Source organism: Dermacentor andersoni, chromosome 5 (assembly GCF_023375885.2).
Source record: "Dermacentor andersoni chromosome 5, qqDerAnde1_hic_scaffold, whole genome shotgun sequence".
Classification (NCBI taxonomy): Eukaryota; Metazoa; Arthropoda; class Arachnida; order Ixodida; family Ixodidae; genus Dermacentor; species Dermacentor andersoni.
In genome coordinates this window covers 1,726,023-1,741,628 of record NC_092818.1, presented here as the reverse complement: position 1 = coordinate 1,741,628, position 15,606 = coordinate 1,726,023, and the positions used below count along the sequence as shown (strand labels likewise).

General features: G+C 44.6%; 1 protein-coding gene across 4 annotated transcripts in view; it reads right to left on the bottom strand.

Moving 5' to 3' along the window:
• Positions 1 to 15,606, bottom strand: part of lili (LMBR1-like protein) — a 242,845-nt gene that overhangs the window by 104,430 nt on the left and 122,809 nt on the right. For all 4 annotated transcript variants that reach the window (XM_050177344.2, XM_055070089.1, XM_055070088.1 and 1 more), the window contains one exon: positions 10,489 to 10,599. In XM_050177344.2, coding sequence (XP_050033301.1) covers positions 10,489 to 10,599 — 111 coding nt within the window. The remainder of the gene's footprint in view (positions 1 to 10,488; positions 10,600 to 15,606) is intronic.

Below are 15,606 nucleotides of genomic sequence, written 5' to 3'. Positions count from 1 at the left end.
GCACCACTGACGTTGCAGACTTTCTCTTGCGGGACATTATCCTACTTCATGGCGCCCAGCGACAGCTGCTTACTGACCGTGGTCGTAACTTCCTCTCGAAAGTTATCGCCGACATTGTGCGTTCCTGCTCCATTCAACACAAGCCGACTACCTCATACCATCTTCAAACCAATGGCCTGACAGAGCGGTTAAACCGTACTCTTACCGACATGCTGTCCAAGTACATTTCCATGGACCACCACGACTGGGACATTGCCCTTCCTTACGTCACATTTGTATACAATTCTTCCCGGCACGACAACGCCGGATTTTCTCCATTTTATCTATTGTACGGTCACGAACCAACCTTGCCCCTAGACACGGCACTTCTTCCTGCTGTGATCTCAACAAGCGAGTATGCGTGCGACGCCATCGCCCTCACCGACCATGCACACCAGCTTGCCCGTACTCGACTGATAGCCTCGCAAACCACTCAGCAGCGCCAGTACAACGCCCGTCACCGTGACGTACAGTTTTCGCCTGGTGCGCTCGTGTTCCTGTGGTCGCCCTCTCGTCACGTCGGACTCTCAGAGAAGCTCCTTTCGCGATATACAGGGCCCTACCGCGTGCTCCGCCAGGTGACGCCTGTGACGTACGAAATTCCTCCTGTGCATTCAACCTCGTCCTCTACTCTGGCATTTAGTGATGTTGTGCACGTCAGTAGGCTCAAGGCCTACTACACTGCTTCCGAGTCCGGCATTTAGTCGCTCCAGGACGGCGCTTTTGCCGCCGCGGGTAGTGCTACAGAACAGTATTTGCGATGACAAAGAGGCGAGCAGGGTAAAGACGACGACGACGATTAGAGGCTAGCGCGGGCTGTTGCCTCTTGGCCAAGTGCGGCGTATTGCCTTGTAAATATACTTGTATATAGCTTTTCGTAGGCATCTTCCTACGTAACAATATTTAGAACTCGTTTTGCCCTAACTTAGATGCAAATGAAAAATGATTAAATAATTGATGTTTATATAAAAATCACAAACAAGCTCTAAAAGTCAGGCATTTTAAGATAAAATTGTAAAGGTTGACAGGTATGCAGAAAGCATCTTCTCCAAGTTGAACTGAACTTTTGAAAGGACTTGCTGAGGACTTAAGACAGATTTTTTTTTTTTTTTAGATTGTAGGGTTTATTTCACCATTTCAGCACATCAGTACACAACAGAATGTATTTAAATGGTGAGGATAGCGGGAAACGCTGATTTAGCATCTTGACTAGCCTTGCCACCTCCTGGTTACTTTACATGTCACAAAGTTGGTGCATTTGACATAAATAATGAGGGTAAAAAGAAAAAAATTTCACTGACAATTACGATACTCTCTAATGCCAATTACGAACATAGCTGTTTAGGCATTTTCAAGTTGCAATATATTATAGCAAAGAATCTGATGCTGAAGGACAAGGTGCTCTTGGCGGCGGCGGCACTGAGCCCTTCTGCAAGGGCAGCTTCATTTACCAGTTTGCTTGCCGCTGATGCTAAATGCTGCTGCCCTTGAAGCTGCTGCTGCGTGCTCCCAAGAAAATGCGCCCCCATACTGTATGTGCCGTAGATGGTGTGAGCGAGGGCTTAGCCCGCGTTCTACGCGGCTATGACGTCCAGGTAGCTCACGTGCTGTCCCGAAAATTACGCCATCGGCTGGTAAACGTGAAACCCAAGTTTCCGAAGACACAGTTTCCTGGCATCATCTGCGGGATTCCATGTGAACACTACGACTGAGTATATATCGGCGAGACAGGCAATTTCGAACAGAAAAAGGTTGCGATAACCGCCTTCGCAGAACATGCAGGTGACTTGGGCCACAGAATTGATTGGGATAATGTCAAGATATTAGAAAAAAAAAATTGAATTCAGGACAGCCCTTGGAATCCCTCCTAATCCAAATGACAGATAGCACCCTCAACCGGAATGACGGAACCCTTCCCATCTACACACGCTGCTTACGTCCTATTTTAAAGCCATATAAACATTGTGTAGCACATCCTTGATTCCATTGTGAATAAGGCTCCTGTCAGGGGAGCCAAAACATGTTTTCTTGTACTCTTTCTGTGGCCGGAGTCCTCTTTACCCTTCTTCATGATACCTTCCAACCAAACAAGCTTCCGTCAAAACCTCGATTTCACATCCTTTTATTGTAAGACTAAATAAAATCCTACTTGTCCAGTTCTATCTTCATTGTGAATGGCTCTTTAGTGTCTCGGCTTATGGCTACAAACAGACAGATTGAAAACATCAGTCTGTCTATCTGTCACTTTTAATTTGGTGCTCTTGTGCCTGCAGTATTGTCTCAGAAAAAATACCATTTCATGAGCTTAGTGCAGTACTAATGATTTAGTACCGTTTCTTGTTCTCGCCTCCAGTCATTGTTTAGTCCCATCTGCTTTCTCAGTATTTGTATGCAATACTATTATTGTGATCAATTTTGTTGATTAGAATGATTGCAATGTACAATTTATTTATAAAATCGATGTACCCACTCCTGCCACGGTTCCCAAAAAGTAGCCGGCAGTATCTGACAAATAAATAAATAAATTTCATTTTTAGAAAAAAGAACTCACTGAAATTACCCTTGACAACGACGTCGGAGCTCTAAAGGTTTTGTTTTCTCTTGACTCTGCACCGCCCATGCTTTCATGTTTCAGTAGTTTAGTTATCGTGTAGTGCTGTGCTGGTTTTGCTGGCTTGCGAAACTTGCATAAACTGCAAGTAGCAGAGAATTCAACTTCCATGTGATCTCACGGGATGCCCAAATGGTCTACACCCCTTGACCAAGAAGCAGCTGCAGCGGAGAATCCGCCGCTCTGTTTTGGCTTGGTACCGCCATCTGCTTGGTGCCGTTTTACTTACCAATGGCAGCAAAGGGTGGTGATGGCATATGCAATGTCACCACTCCCCCTGTTGGATGGTGGGAGATTTGAATTGCGATAAAAGTATTCAGACGCTTCAGGTGCAATTCCCTCGTAAACCAAGTCTTTTATTGTCACAAAACAAGCATTGCGAGGTTTCTGGAATGGTAATTAAACAGTGCACGTCGGCTTAGTATTTGCCTTTAGTCTCCCTTTAACCCTATGAGGGTTGATTTTTTCGCCATATGCGCCCACCCAGGCTAAATCTTTTTTTTATTGCAGATTCCAATTCTTCTTAGGGACTTAGTTCGAAAAAAATTTACCGTAATTTTTCTAGGATGACCGTAAAGTCAGAAAAAAAAATATTTTGCGTTAGTATGTATGTACTCTTCATTCATGAATAACAACAATAAAAAAAGGAAATAAACTTATAAGAATTAAAAATTTGATGCATTGTTATAGTTCAAGGCTTGGAATATGCGCACACGAGAATATTTTGCAACTCTCACCTGTTCCTGCTCTTACACTAACATTTACGTCCATAGCGTAATCGAAGTGCGTAGGTGGGTGCACTCAACAAAACTGTGCGGTTGTGTGCCCGTCAAAAAAGCTAAATGTGTGGCAAACTTCCACTAATCTTCATCTTATCGTGAACCAGAGGCAATAAGTTTTCGCAAGTGTCCAAAAAAAAAGCTACAGAAACACATGCACGGCGGCATTCTTCCTATGCACACTCTTGTGAGCATTAAACGAGTGAGAAACAAGCAGTAGCCTTTTGAGCAATTAGTAACGAGATAGCCATCAGTTTTGCAAGTGAAAGAAGCCGAAACCACCTGCGAAAAAAAAAAACGAAACCGCCGCCCACTCCCGCGCGCGCCAATGCACGAGCGGTAGTAAATGGACGTGCAGCAGCAAACTAGCCCTAAAACAAACCATGCAACGAATACCGAGAGAGGTAGGTGCACGAAAAAAATTCCCTGTATTCCCACATAGTGGTAGCACGTGATATAAAAGAAAAAGTTAGGAAATTGGCGCGCTTTTTAAATGTACAGATGATGCCGTAAATATACAGCATCGACCATTTTTGGACTTGTTCGCGGCGCCGTATATTTACGTCATTGATCCTCAAAGGGTTAAGGGAGGAGGCTACACTTGAAAGACAACTTTTTTATTTGTAGGCAGATCTGAACGATATTTTCACACTTTGTGTATTTTAATGTGAATATTCTAAATGTGTAATTAATTACATCATAGGATAAGTAGTTTCCGATATACTCAAAAAGATTCTATATGCTGGGTTCTTTGTTTGGACGAAAATTAGCATCTAAACAGAAAATCTCAACGGAGTGATTTGAGTATAAAGACTATCTAGAATGTTCAGGGAATGTCATGAAGTATTAATCAATGTTCTACGCCAATTTGAACAAGAGTTAGAGCTCATAAAGTTTGTTAGAAAAAATGCCATCTTCACATATCAAACATGTGACCCATTTCAAAAAAAATTTTGAGAAGAGCACTGCCCTGAACAAAGGCATATTGCTTACTGTATACATTTATCTTTCTGGCAAAAAAAATTTTTTTTGATTATGCCGATAGCTGAAATAGGACAGAAGCTATTCTACCTTCAAAGTTGGAAGTGTGTCAAAATTGTTTTGAGAAATCAAGGAAAAACATTCTGCAACATCTTTATTGCAAACATACCAAATCTCAAGGAAATCAAGCATATCTAATCACCGCATTGGAAGCTGTGCAGAATCGTGCTGCCCGATTCATTCATTCCTCATACTCATATGACGTCAGTGTTTCATCCTTGAAAGCTACATCCGGACTGCCACCCCTCTCTTTTCGTCGTCACATTGCTAGCCTCACCCTTTATCACAAATTCTTTTATTCTCCTCTCAATCAAGCACCGTATATCGCCGCCGCATCACGCATATCTCACCGCACCAGTCATCCCCTTCAAGTTACCCGCCCACTATCACGTACTACAGTGCAGTCCACTTATAACGATATCGATAAAGACGAAAAATATGATCGTTATAACCGATGATCGCTATATCTGGACTGCAGTTATCAAAAAAAAAATTTTTTTTTTAAACGCGTTTGCGCTCTTTACCTTTGCAGCTCTGAACTCGAATTCGCTACTTGCTCTAAAGAATAGACGATGTATACAGTAGGCCGTGAAAAACAAACTTTATTTCTAGCGCCAATGACCGTGTCAAGGATTAGGCGCGCCGAAATAGTCCGAAATCTGCACTTGCTTTTGCGGCAGCTTCAGCTTCACAACCGCGGTGTGCATGGATTCCAGCTGCTGCGCGAACACTGGCGGCAATCCTTTAGCATGCATAAAATCAATTAAGGAGTCGATCGACGACAGTGCACTTTGCGTGGACATCGTGGTCGAGGTCAAGGAGCCACTGTCGATCTCGTTGTCGCTGATGCCGTCGCCTCCGTCGCACAACTTTGCGTCTGTCGAGACAGCACATCTTCGGCGATCGCGTCGTCGGTGACCTCATCGCAGAACGAGGCAGCACTGTCTGCAGTCAAAAACTCCTCCTTCGACACACCACCTGTGTCACCAGTAGGAACGAGCTCCCAGAGCTCGGTTATGTCAGCGACTTCCACCGGGTCGGTCTCAGCGGGTTGGGGAAGTTCGTCCTTACGCACAAAGCCCGCCTTCTTTAAGCCATTGGTGATGAACCACTGGTAAAGCGCCTCTTCAACATCGGCGTACAAGGGGTCTCTAAACCCTTTTCCGCTGATCGGAATGGCCGCTGATAGCTCCTGCCTTCACAATCGTGGTGCTCCCGGTTTTCAAGATGGTTGATATCGTTAACTGGACGAGCTCATACTTCTTCACGAGGGCGCTCACCTTGAAGCCGCATCGAGAGTCCTGCAAAATATCCATCTTCGTGTCAAGCGACACAGCTTTGCGCTTTGTCGGCGCTATCTTCGAACTGGGTTGAACCGTTGGTTGCACGCTGCTTCGGTGGCGTCAGCCTGCTATCGCGAGAGAGACGCGGAACGGGCGCCACCGCGCCGCTTTGCTTGTCGCTTCTTTTTTTCTTTCTCTCTCTTTCGGAGCGACTGTGGCCGACTCGCATGAAGCAGCTAGCGCCATCTTGTGGCGCGCTGCGCCAACGTTTGCTGCGCCTACTCGTGCGCGGGCGGGGCGAGACGCGCTGCGCGGTAATGGCGGCAGATACGAACTTACGGAGGTAAACATCGCCTCGTCTCGACATCGTTCGTTTCAGGGAACTAAGCAACGCAAACGTTACGATTATTTGGCACGGAAAACGCCGTCCAGACTGCAAAATTTTGATCGTTATATCCGATATGCGGTGAATAACCTATCGTTATAAATGGCTTTTTTCCCCATAGACCTAATGCATAAAATGACACTCTCATGTCGACCCATCGTTATAACCGATATATCGTTATATGTGGTATCGTTATAAGTGGACTGCACTGTACTACGTTTTCAGCTTCGTTATTTCTTCGAGCAGCCACGGACTGGAACGGCCTACCCCATGACATCGTCGCCATCGCTTCAACACCTGCTTTTCAAGAACGCGTAACAGATCACCTTCAATGTTAAATCACCATCGCTGTTTGTTTTCCTCACTACAAATGTAATCCTACCCCTTATGTAACACCCCCTGAAATGGGGGCCTTTAAGGAATAAAACTGAAACTGAAACTGAAATGCACCCAAAGCATAATCTGGATGCATCCCATCCTTATGCCTCTTCTTGGCCGGCTTCCTTGCACTCAAAGAGGCTTCTCGCTTCTTGCTAGAGCTAGCACTTCGACAGAGATCTTTCTCCTTTGCTCTCTGAGATGCACTGCCACAGATATTCATGTATAGCTGCCGTAGAATTGCAGCATATATGCATGCAGATTCCCAGTGTTGAAGCATAGGACAGCTTTTGCAACAGCAGCTTACACGGCAAAGAGAAATGCATGCTGTTCCTTTGAGATTGAACTCCAAATCACAGAATGTAATGAGCGGTAGGTTGATCTAACGCTGGCGCCGTCGCTGCTCACCTCTGTGAAAGGCTCAACCTTTCGTGCCATTGCTGGTACCAACCAAAGCCCCTCAAGTGTGGCCTTTTCACGGGTGCGCGCCTTGCGCACTTCTCCGACACTGAACATCAGTGTCTATTCTCGTGCGGCCGGAGTCTACATCGCGCACGCTGTCACGGGAAGCGTCCTCGTGCACCTCGCAGTCACCGATAGCATCGCTCTTTATCCTAACATGGCCTGAGTCCACACAGTCAGTGGAAGCGATCTCGCACACACCCGTCACCACTGACGTTTGCACTTGCGCAGCCTGAGTCCACACTGCACATGCTTGCCGGGGAAGCGCCTTCAGTCACGACGGCGTTATCATAGCTAGATTGTTCCTCACGTGCTCCTGCAACGCAGTAGCAGCTCCAACACGCTTTCTGCCTCTGCCTTTCTTTCGTCATGCACGCATGAAATGATGCACAGATCAGAACTTCGTCGCACCGCCGGGCATGATGAACCACATGATCACGTTAGGTATAACATACCTCTGCAAGAGAAATAACTCTTCATAATGACGGTGCAGGCACAACAATGCTGAAAACAAGCTTCCCTAGCCCATCAAAAACCGCCATTTTGGTCACGTGCACCAACCAACGAATAGAAGCCCAAGCTGCACATTATTTTGCCGTTGCTTTCTTCTCTTTAGCCTGGTGAGCAGGGTTGCTTGCTGAAAAAAGATGAAACGCTGGAAACACGAGCTTTCCAACAAGAGGCAGTGGTGGAGCACATAGTTCGTGGGCTGCGGGTTGTTGAATGAGGGCGACTTTAGACTTCAATATAGAGGTACGCATGCGCACATTAGTCGTTTGCATCTTTTATATCTAATAAAATATGCAAAATTTTGAAGCTATAACTTGCAGATCGGTGCAGAAGGCTCTTGGCAACGTGAAAATGGAGAGATTGAAAATGTTATTTTCGGGTCAATTTTCGTATTTCAAGTGCCATCCCACCTTAAACTTTGCGACAGCATTCAAATATCCTGACTGCTTCTCATGCTTCCCGGCAAACTGCAGCTTATGTAACCGTAATGTTTACCAAGACTGGCGAATGCTATGCATGAAGGCGAGCTTTCTGGTAAAAATGCAGCCTCTAGCACGGGCTGCGGACGTGAGTGCCACCTGGATGGTGTTGCAAGGAACCAGGCACACCACTCTACGAATAGTAGAAATGCTGGAAACGGGGTTTGTCTTCGAATTTCCGCATAACAGAATTGTTTTCTCGTATATTAAAATTACAATCCGACGTTATCATGTCTGTAGGTTGTGTGTAAGTCATACTTTATGATTTTTCTGACGCATTTTACTTTGAGAATTTCAATTAGTTCAATAACATCTCTGTGCTACACGGAGGGCCTGCATAGTTAGGTATATGTGGGTCAGGATAATTTTTCGCTCACAAGACGGTTGACGCTGGATGCGGGATGCCAGATTTTCTGCGACATGGGGCCCTTAACAATATTGTAATCTGTATCCAAGGATCTCTTAAAGCGATATGTGCTCACATGCTACTATGTGCACATGTGAAAAACTGGCACAGTAGAATCTCGATGATACAAATCTCTGGGGACGGCGTAAAAATTCATATCATCCAAAATTAAATTCAACCACAAACGGTAAAAAACACAGAAAAATAGGGAAATTAAGGGGATACACTGCAGTGAAACAGTCAACTTTCTCAAAATTTTCTATTTTGCAATTTCTTTTTCTCTGGAATCGTAACACCTTTCTTACTCTCACGGTGAAATATCTGGAAGATATACGCAGCGAAATTTGACAAAATCACACTTTTTAGTGTAACCATCAGCAGCAGCAGCAGCAGCCTGGTTATGCCCACTGCAGGGCAAAGGCCTCTCCAATACTTCTCCAACTACCCCGGTCATGTACTAATTGTGGCCAAGTTGTCACTGCAAACATTTTAATCTCATCTGGCCACCTAACTTTCTGCCGTCCCCTGCTACACTTCCCTTCCCTTGGAATCCAGTTCGTAACCCTTAATAACCATCGGTTATCTTCCCTCCTCATTACATGTCCTGCCCATGCCCATTTCTTTTTCTTAGTTTTTCTTTGATTTTCTTTTTCTTTGACCCTCCTATGGTCACTGCAGTGCACTTTGCCGAGCACGTCCACATCTTGTATGATGTCAGGGCTAGTGCAGAGTATAAAGTCTATTTCATTTCTAGTCTCGCCATTCGCGCTCCTCCATGTCCACTTTTGGCTATCCCTCTTGCGGAAGAAGGTATTCATTATTCGCATATTATTCTTCAGAAGAACTTCACTTTGGCCTAGTTGGTATTTACTGCATATAATATTGACCGCAAATAAAGACGGGGAGTCCCCGTCTTTATTTGCGGTCAATATGATATGCATATTATTCTGTTCTGCAAACTGTACTAATAACTCTCCCCTGCTATTTCTAGAGCCTATGCCATATTCCCCTCCCCCAGTGACTTTTCTCCAGCCTGCTTCTTGCGTACCCTGGCATTGAAGTCGCCCATCAGTATAGTGTATTTTGTTTTGACTTTACCCATCGCCGATTCCACGTTTTCACAGAAGCTTTCGACTTCCTGGTCATCATGACTGGATGTAGGGGCGTAGACCTGTACGACCTTCAATTTGTACCTCTTATTAAGTTGCACAACAAGACCTGCCACCCTCTCGTTAATGCTATAGAATTCCTGTATGTTACCAGCTATGTTCTTATTAATCAGGAATCCGACTCCTAGTTCTCGTCTCTCCGCTAAGCCCCGGTAGCACAGGACGTGCCCGCTTTTTAGCACTGTATATGCTTCTTTCGTCCTCCTAACTGCACTGAGCCCTATTATATCCCATTTACTGCCCTCTAATTCCTCCAATAGCACTGCTAGACTCGCCTCACTAGATAACGTTCTAGCGTTAAACGTTGCCAGGTTCAGTTCCAATGGCAGCCTGTCCGGATCCAGGCATTCTTAGCGCCCTCTGCTGCGTCGCAGGTCTGACCGCAGCTGTGGTCAATTGCTTCGCAGCTGCTGGGGACTGAGGGCGGGGGTGTTGTCTTTTTTATTGTGTTGTCTTTGAAATCGGGAAGAAAATTGGCTCTCAGGACGTGCTACTGCACCCCTGACCGCACGAGCACGGCTTTTCGTCGATGCAGTGCCGCCATCTTTGTAACATGAGAGATTGGAGATTTAATAACTGCAGTACTGCGTTTTTGATGCAGAAATAAAAGGAATTTTCAATCATCCTGAAATTTGCATCAGGCATGATTGTATCACCTAGATTCCACTGTATAAGGAAAGAGTTCGTGTGTGTCATGGAGCAAAATTGGAAAGGTACAGTGATTGCTCATTCTCTTTTAATAGAAACTTTGATTTCGATCAGGAAATATTGAGAACCTGCAATGTTCAGTCAGAAGTTGACAGTCATTTCTGCAAAACAACCTGGAATACACAAGGGCAACAGATGGTGTTCGTAGACAATGTTTCTTTCGTGGCAATCCAGGCTAATCAGATGTATTATAGCAAATTACCCTTCTACAATACTAGGAAATAAAATGTTCACCCACCTAGTTCTCTGCGCATCTTGCCGAGCTGCGACAGTTTTCGTTGAAACACAGAAGCGGCACAGCCATTTGTTCCATTTCTGTGACCAGGCACAGAGTAGTGGATCTCCAACTCTGCACACAGATTCCAATGCATGTTTAGAGGGCCATCCTATGATCGCTCGCACTTATTTCAAAGCACAGGAGCTTAGTCATCTCAAACATGGCTGCAGTTATAGATCATACGTATGAACTAAGGCAGCACCTTGTTCTTCACTGTATTAAGGCTCCAGTGCTTCTATTTCATGCATTATACTTCCACATTACAACACATGCAAATTTTTCTAGTATGCTACAGTGGCTTTTAATTTAACATACAAGTTCTTTAGGTGAAGACACATTCCTTTATTCAGACAGAATGACGCTGCTCTAGGAAGCCACAGAAACCCAAAATATTCTCAGCAACAAGAACAGTGTGCGACTACAGCTGCAGCAAAACATTCGAGATCCAGACGAGATACGACACTAAAATGCATGCAACTAGCACTGTTGGAGTAATAATCATTTCAGCTTACAACAAATGCCCATCGAGGTAAAAGAAAAAGCAGTCACGAAGCAAAGCACTGTAGCAAAGTGGTTGCAGCGGGTTTTAGCAAATGGCAGGCTGTTGATGTGTGAGGGATTCCACCATTGCTCGTGCAGTCACCCAAGTTAGTGTTGAACTTTGTTAAAACCAAGTTGGATCTGACATGAAAGTACTTATGTTGCATCCAATATTCGTAATAAGCATATATTTGCTATACACTGATATTGGTAGAAACATTTTATATTTACTTCCATAATATCCGATAACGTGCTACATGGAGGATTCTCTGCTGCTACAGCGACGAAGTTGGGCAGCTCTTTCAGACACGGCCTAGTGCCTGCATCCACACCAGCCCAGTGCCTGTGAGAGGCGCCGAAGCGCCCATGAAAAACACCCACATTAAGTAGCTGTTGTCATGGGAAAACTACTGCACCAATTTTGATGAAGTTAGTTGTATTTAAAAGTAAAATCTACCAGATGTAGGGAGTACATTTTTTCCCTGAAGCCATCAATCCTTTCACAACATTCTTGAACAGAAAAAAAAAAGAAAAACGAGAAAATTAGAGAGATTCTGAGAATTGCCTAAAAATGCATGCAAGCATTCCTTGGCTCAGCTGTTACTTAGCTTTTCATTTTGTTTCCCGAATTTCAGTTGGCCCAACCCTACTATTGGCTTCCCCATGCATTTTCTAAGCAGCCCTAGGTATCCCTATGGGTAAGGGATCATGCTTTTCGCGTTAGACACAATTTTGCTAACCAAATTCTCTCCGATCAAGTCTTTGTTTGTTTCAATTGCTCCTTGTCGCTTACAAAGCTACCAATCATCTACATTTACGCTATTATAGTGACTACATGTCTTAATTTCACAAATTACACATTTTTGTGCAGATATAAGGCATTACACTTTTCGCGTGACAGACACATTTAGCTGGGGTACTCACCAAAGAATGCTTATGAATTAATAAGTTTACAACTCCAACTCAGCAATAAAAACACCATATCCCAACTCTGCAAGAATTGCATCTATTATAACGTCTATAGTGGGCAAAACAGATGTATTATACACCATTCTGAAACAGCACTAATTTCTAAGAGCTCCTGCAAAACCTTCATAAGCCCTGTAAGTTACAGCTTACATCATTTTTTTCTAATGCATTACCATTAGAAGTGTCAAAGTGGGAAAAAGTCATGCGGATCCCATGCACTGTGGGAATCAACGTAAGCAAAGCTTTCTATGCTGTTTGCTTTGATTCACGATAATTAGCAGTGATCTTGACGGCAAAGGTTTAATTTATTCAGCATTTAGTACAATACAAGATTGGTGAGTTGATGTTAAACGTTACCTTGCATGCAATACTACTGTTTGTCTGAGTAGTGCACAAAACAAAGAGCGAGACACATTTGCCTAGGGCGTTGTTGTGTGCCGTTGTTCACAACCTTCGAGAAGGTAGCATTGTCCCGGCATATCACATCGTGGCATAAGTGTTAAACTCTAATCGAATTATGGGGCTGCACATGCCAAAACCGCAATCGGACTACGAGGTATGCGGTAGTGGCGGACTACAGATTAATTTTGACCCCCTGGACTTGCTTAGAGAGCACTTAAACCTAATTACACGAGTGTTCTTGATTTCATCCTTGCCGAAATTCAGCCACTGCAGTCGCGATCAAACCCGCAACTTCAAGCAATGCCTTTACCCCAGGGCTACCACGGTGGACCCATAAGTGTTGATTTTACATACAACCACTTCCGTAGTGTCACCTAGACGCTATGATGCTTTAATGCGGCTTTGCATCTGCACGTCGTGAGTCAGTTGCCGGCTTGACAAAATTTGCATGGTGTTTATTTTTCAGAAATAAGAAACATACCGCACGACACCTTAAACGTAAATTTATCCAGCTTGTCTGCAACCAGTCATGTCTAGTAGTACCGTTTGCCTGCATTCTTACGTCGCCTTTTACCTGTCGCGCCCTCCTCCCATGTGTGGGAACTGCGAGGGAAGGGTGGCAAGGCTGTCATTCACTCGTTTCATGGCTGCCTCGATTCTACATATTCTCTGCATCCTCTCTCTACCATTCTATCTCCCCTCTAGGCTGTTGCATGCTAGTAGAAAGATAAGCACGGCAGTTTCCGCAATGCATCTGCGGCGGGCCGCAGGTAATTACAACTGCCAAGATGGTATTATGCTGAGGCCTAGGGAGCTCCACAGGGCATTGTGAGAACCATCGATGCGAAGTTCCAAATGAGTTTCTTGCGTCATGTTTCGTCTCTGTCCATGCTCCTGCCCTGTATATTCACGCTCTAAACCACCTCCCAATACGGCGTGCAAGACTGCAGCAGCAGTGGTGGAAAAGTCGAAGGAAGAGGCAACGAAAGCTTTGCTTTAAAAAGTGTACATATGTGAAGTGTGGAAAGCTGGTCACGTGGTGCAGAGGCGGGAGAGCTAACGGGAGAGGGAGAGAGAGAGAGTGTGTGTGTGTGTGTGTGCGTGCGTGCATGCGCGTGTGTGTGCGCGCATGCATGCGTGCGTGTGTGTGTGTGTGGAACCTCGATTATACATCCCCTTGGTCATGCAACTACTCACGTTTTACGACGAGTTTTATAATGTATTTTGTATTTGACTTGTATTTGTATTGATTTGTATTTGATTTTGTGTTTTGACTGCTTTTTGACGTGGGCACACAATGTCAAAGAAAGAAAAAAAGAACTCGCAAGTGGGTTTTCTGACTTCTGCAGGAAAATGTTGGCTGCTATTTGCTATAAATTGCTATTTTATGCTGCGTCACGTGTTCACTTGTATGCCCTGTATATATTATAGCTATTTTACGTCTGTTTCCCTAAATATCCCTTCAAGAATTGTACTCCCTGATATGTTCATTTTTCGTGTATTTTACTTTCTAGTATTAGTACCTTACGTTGAGTTTTACTCGTGTTATTTCCTTAAGTGTGCCTTTGTGGCCTTTCATTACTTCAGTTGTTCCTTGCCTTTTGTAAAACATGTAAAAGCTTGCCTTTTACATGTTTGTGGTATTAATGTTGATGAGCCCTGCATTGAGGCGTATCTTTTGTATTACTCTTTAGAAGGCTGTTTACTCTCTTTTTTTTTTCCCCTTGATTTTGTAACCCCCCTTACACAATGCCCCCATAGGGCCTGTAAGGTATTTTAAATAAATAAATAAATAAATGAGGGAAATAAAAGATAGTCTGCGCTTCTGTAGCGACACCTGTGATAAAGTTAAGGCAATTGCTAGTGACATCAAGGCGTTACATGAAGAAATAAAAGCGTTAACAGTTCAGAATCAACATCTCAAAGCAGAAAGCGAGAGACTTGAAAAGAGAGTTGACGAGCTCGAACAATATCAGCGAAGTAATAACCTGGAAATTATGGGCGTGAAAGAGGAGCTTGACTCGGCGTCAGTGATAAAAAAGATCTGTGAACTTGTGGGTGAAGCGGTAACTGATACTGATATCAACATTTGCCACGGGGTGACCACGGCCTGCAGTAAGGATAAGAACATCGTTGTACAGTTCATATTGTGAACCAAGGACATGTTCCTTGCCAAATAAAAAAAAAAAAGAAACGGTCATCTGAAGATGTGGGATTTGAGGGAACCGGCACCACTACCATTTACGTGAATGAGCACTTAAAGGGACACTAAAGGTTACTATTAAGTCAACGTGGACTGTTGAAATACCATCCCAAAAACCTCGAAATGCTTGTTTAGTGCCAAGGAGAGACTTATTTTAAGAGAAAATGCGTTCTGAAGCGTCCGCGTATCTCTAGCGCAGTTCAAATCGCCCGCCCTCCGATCGAGGAGTACTGACATCATGGTCTCACAGTGACGTTGCGCCATCGGTGAGTAGAACGGCGTCCGCATACGGCGCTACGGCTTTTCTGCGCAAAACGCAAATGCGCGGCCAGAAACAGAGCCAAGACATAGTTGACAGCAGAGCGAAAGCGGGACTATGGTGGCTAGCGGAAGGAGAAACGCGCGACCATGAGCTGGTACTTCATTCTATGAGGCAAACTTCGACGCTCGTCGCAATGGACCCTGACAACGACAGATTGACTCGCGATGCTGGGCTCAACTTCAGCGATTTGAGCACTGATTAGCGCGTCCTGCTGCTGAGGGCTCGCGCTGCCGGGGTCGTTGCGTATTACGACGGCGGCCTCGACACCGGCTCTCCTGAGCGGGAAAGCAACGAGGGCTTCCCACGACATCACATGGATGTGGCATTCTCGCTGCTTGTTCCAAATGAAAGTTTCGCGAGCCAGCAGAACCTGCACAGCACGATGCGATAATGAAACTATTGAAACTCCAAAGCGTGCGCGGCGCAGAGTCGAGCATGCAGAGTCGAGCGAAAACGAAACCTTTCGACCACCCATACTACTGAAGGGTAACGTCAAAATGTTATTTTTTCTTAGAATCGAATAGACGTAGACGAGTAGCATTTTCTTCCGTCTTATAATCGAATGAAATTATATTTTTAATACGAGTAGTTGAGTATTAGTAACGCAAATTATGAGGAGTGCTTTCGTCATCGGGCTAGTACC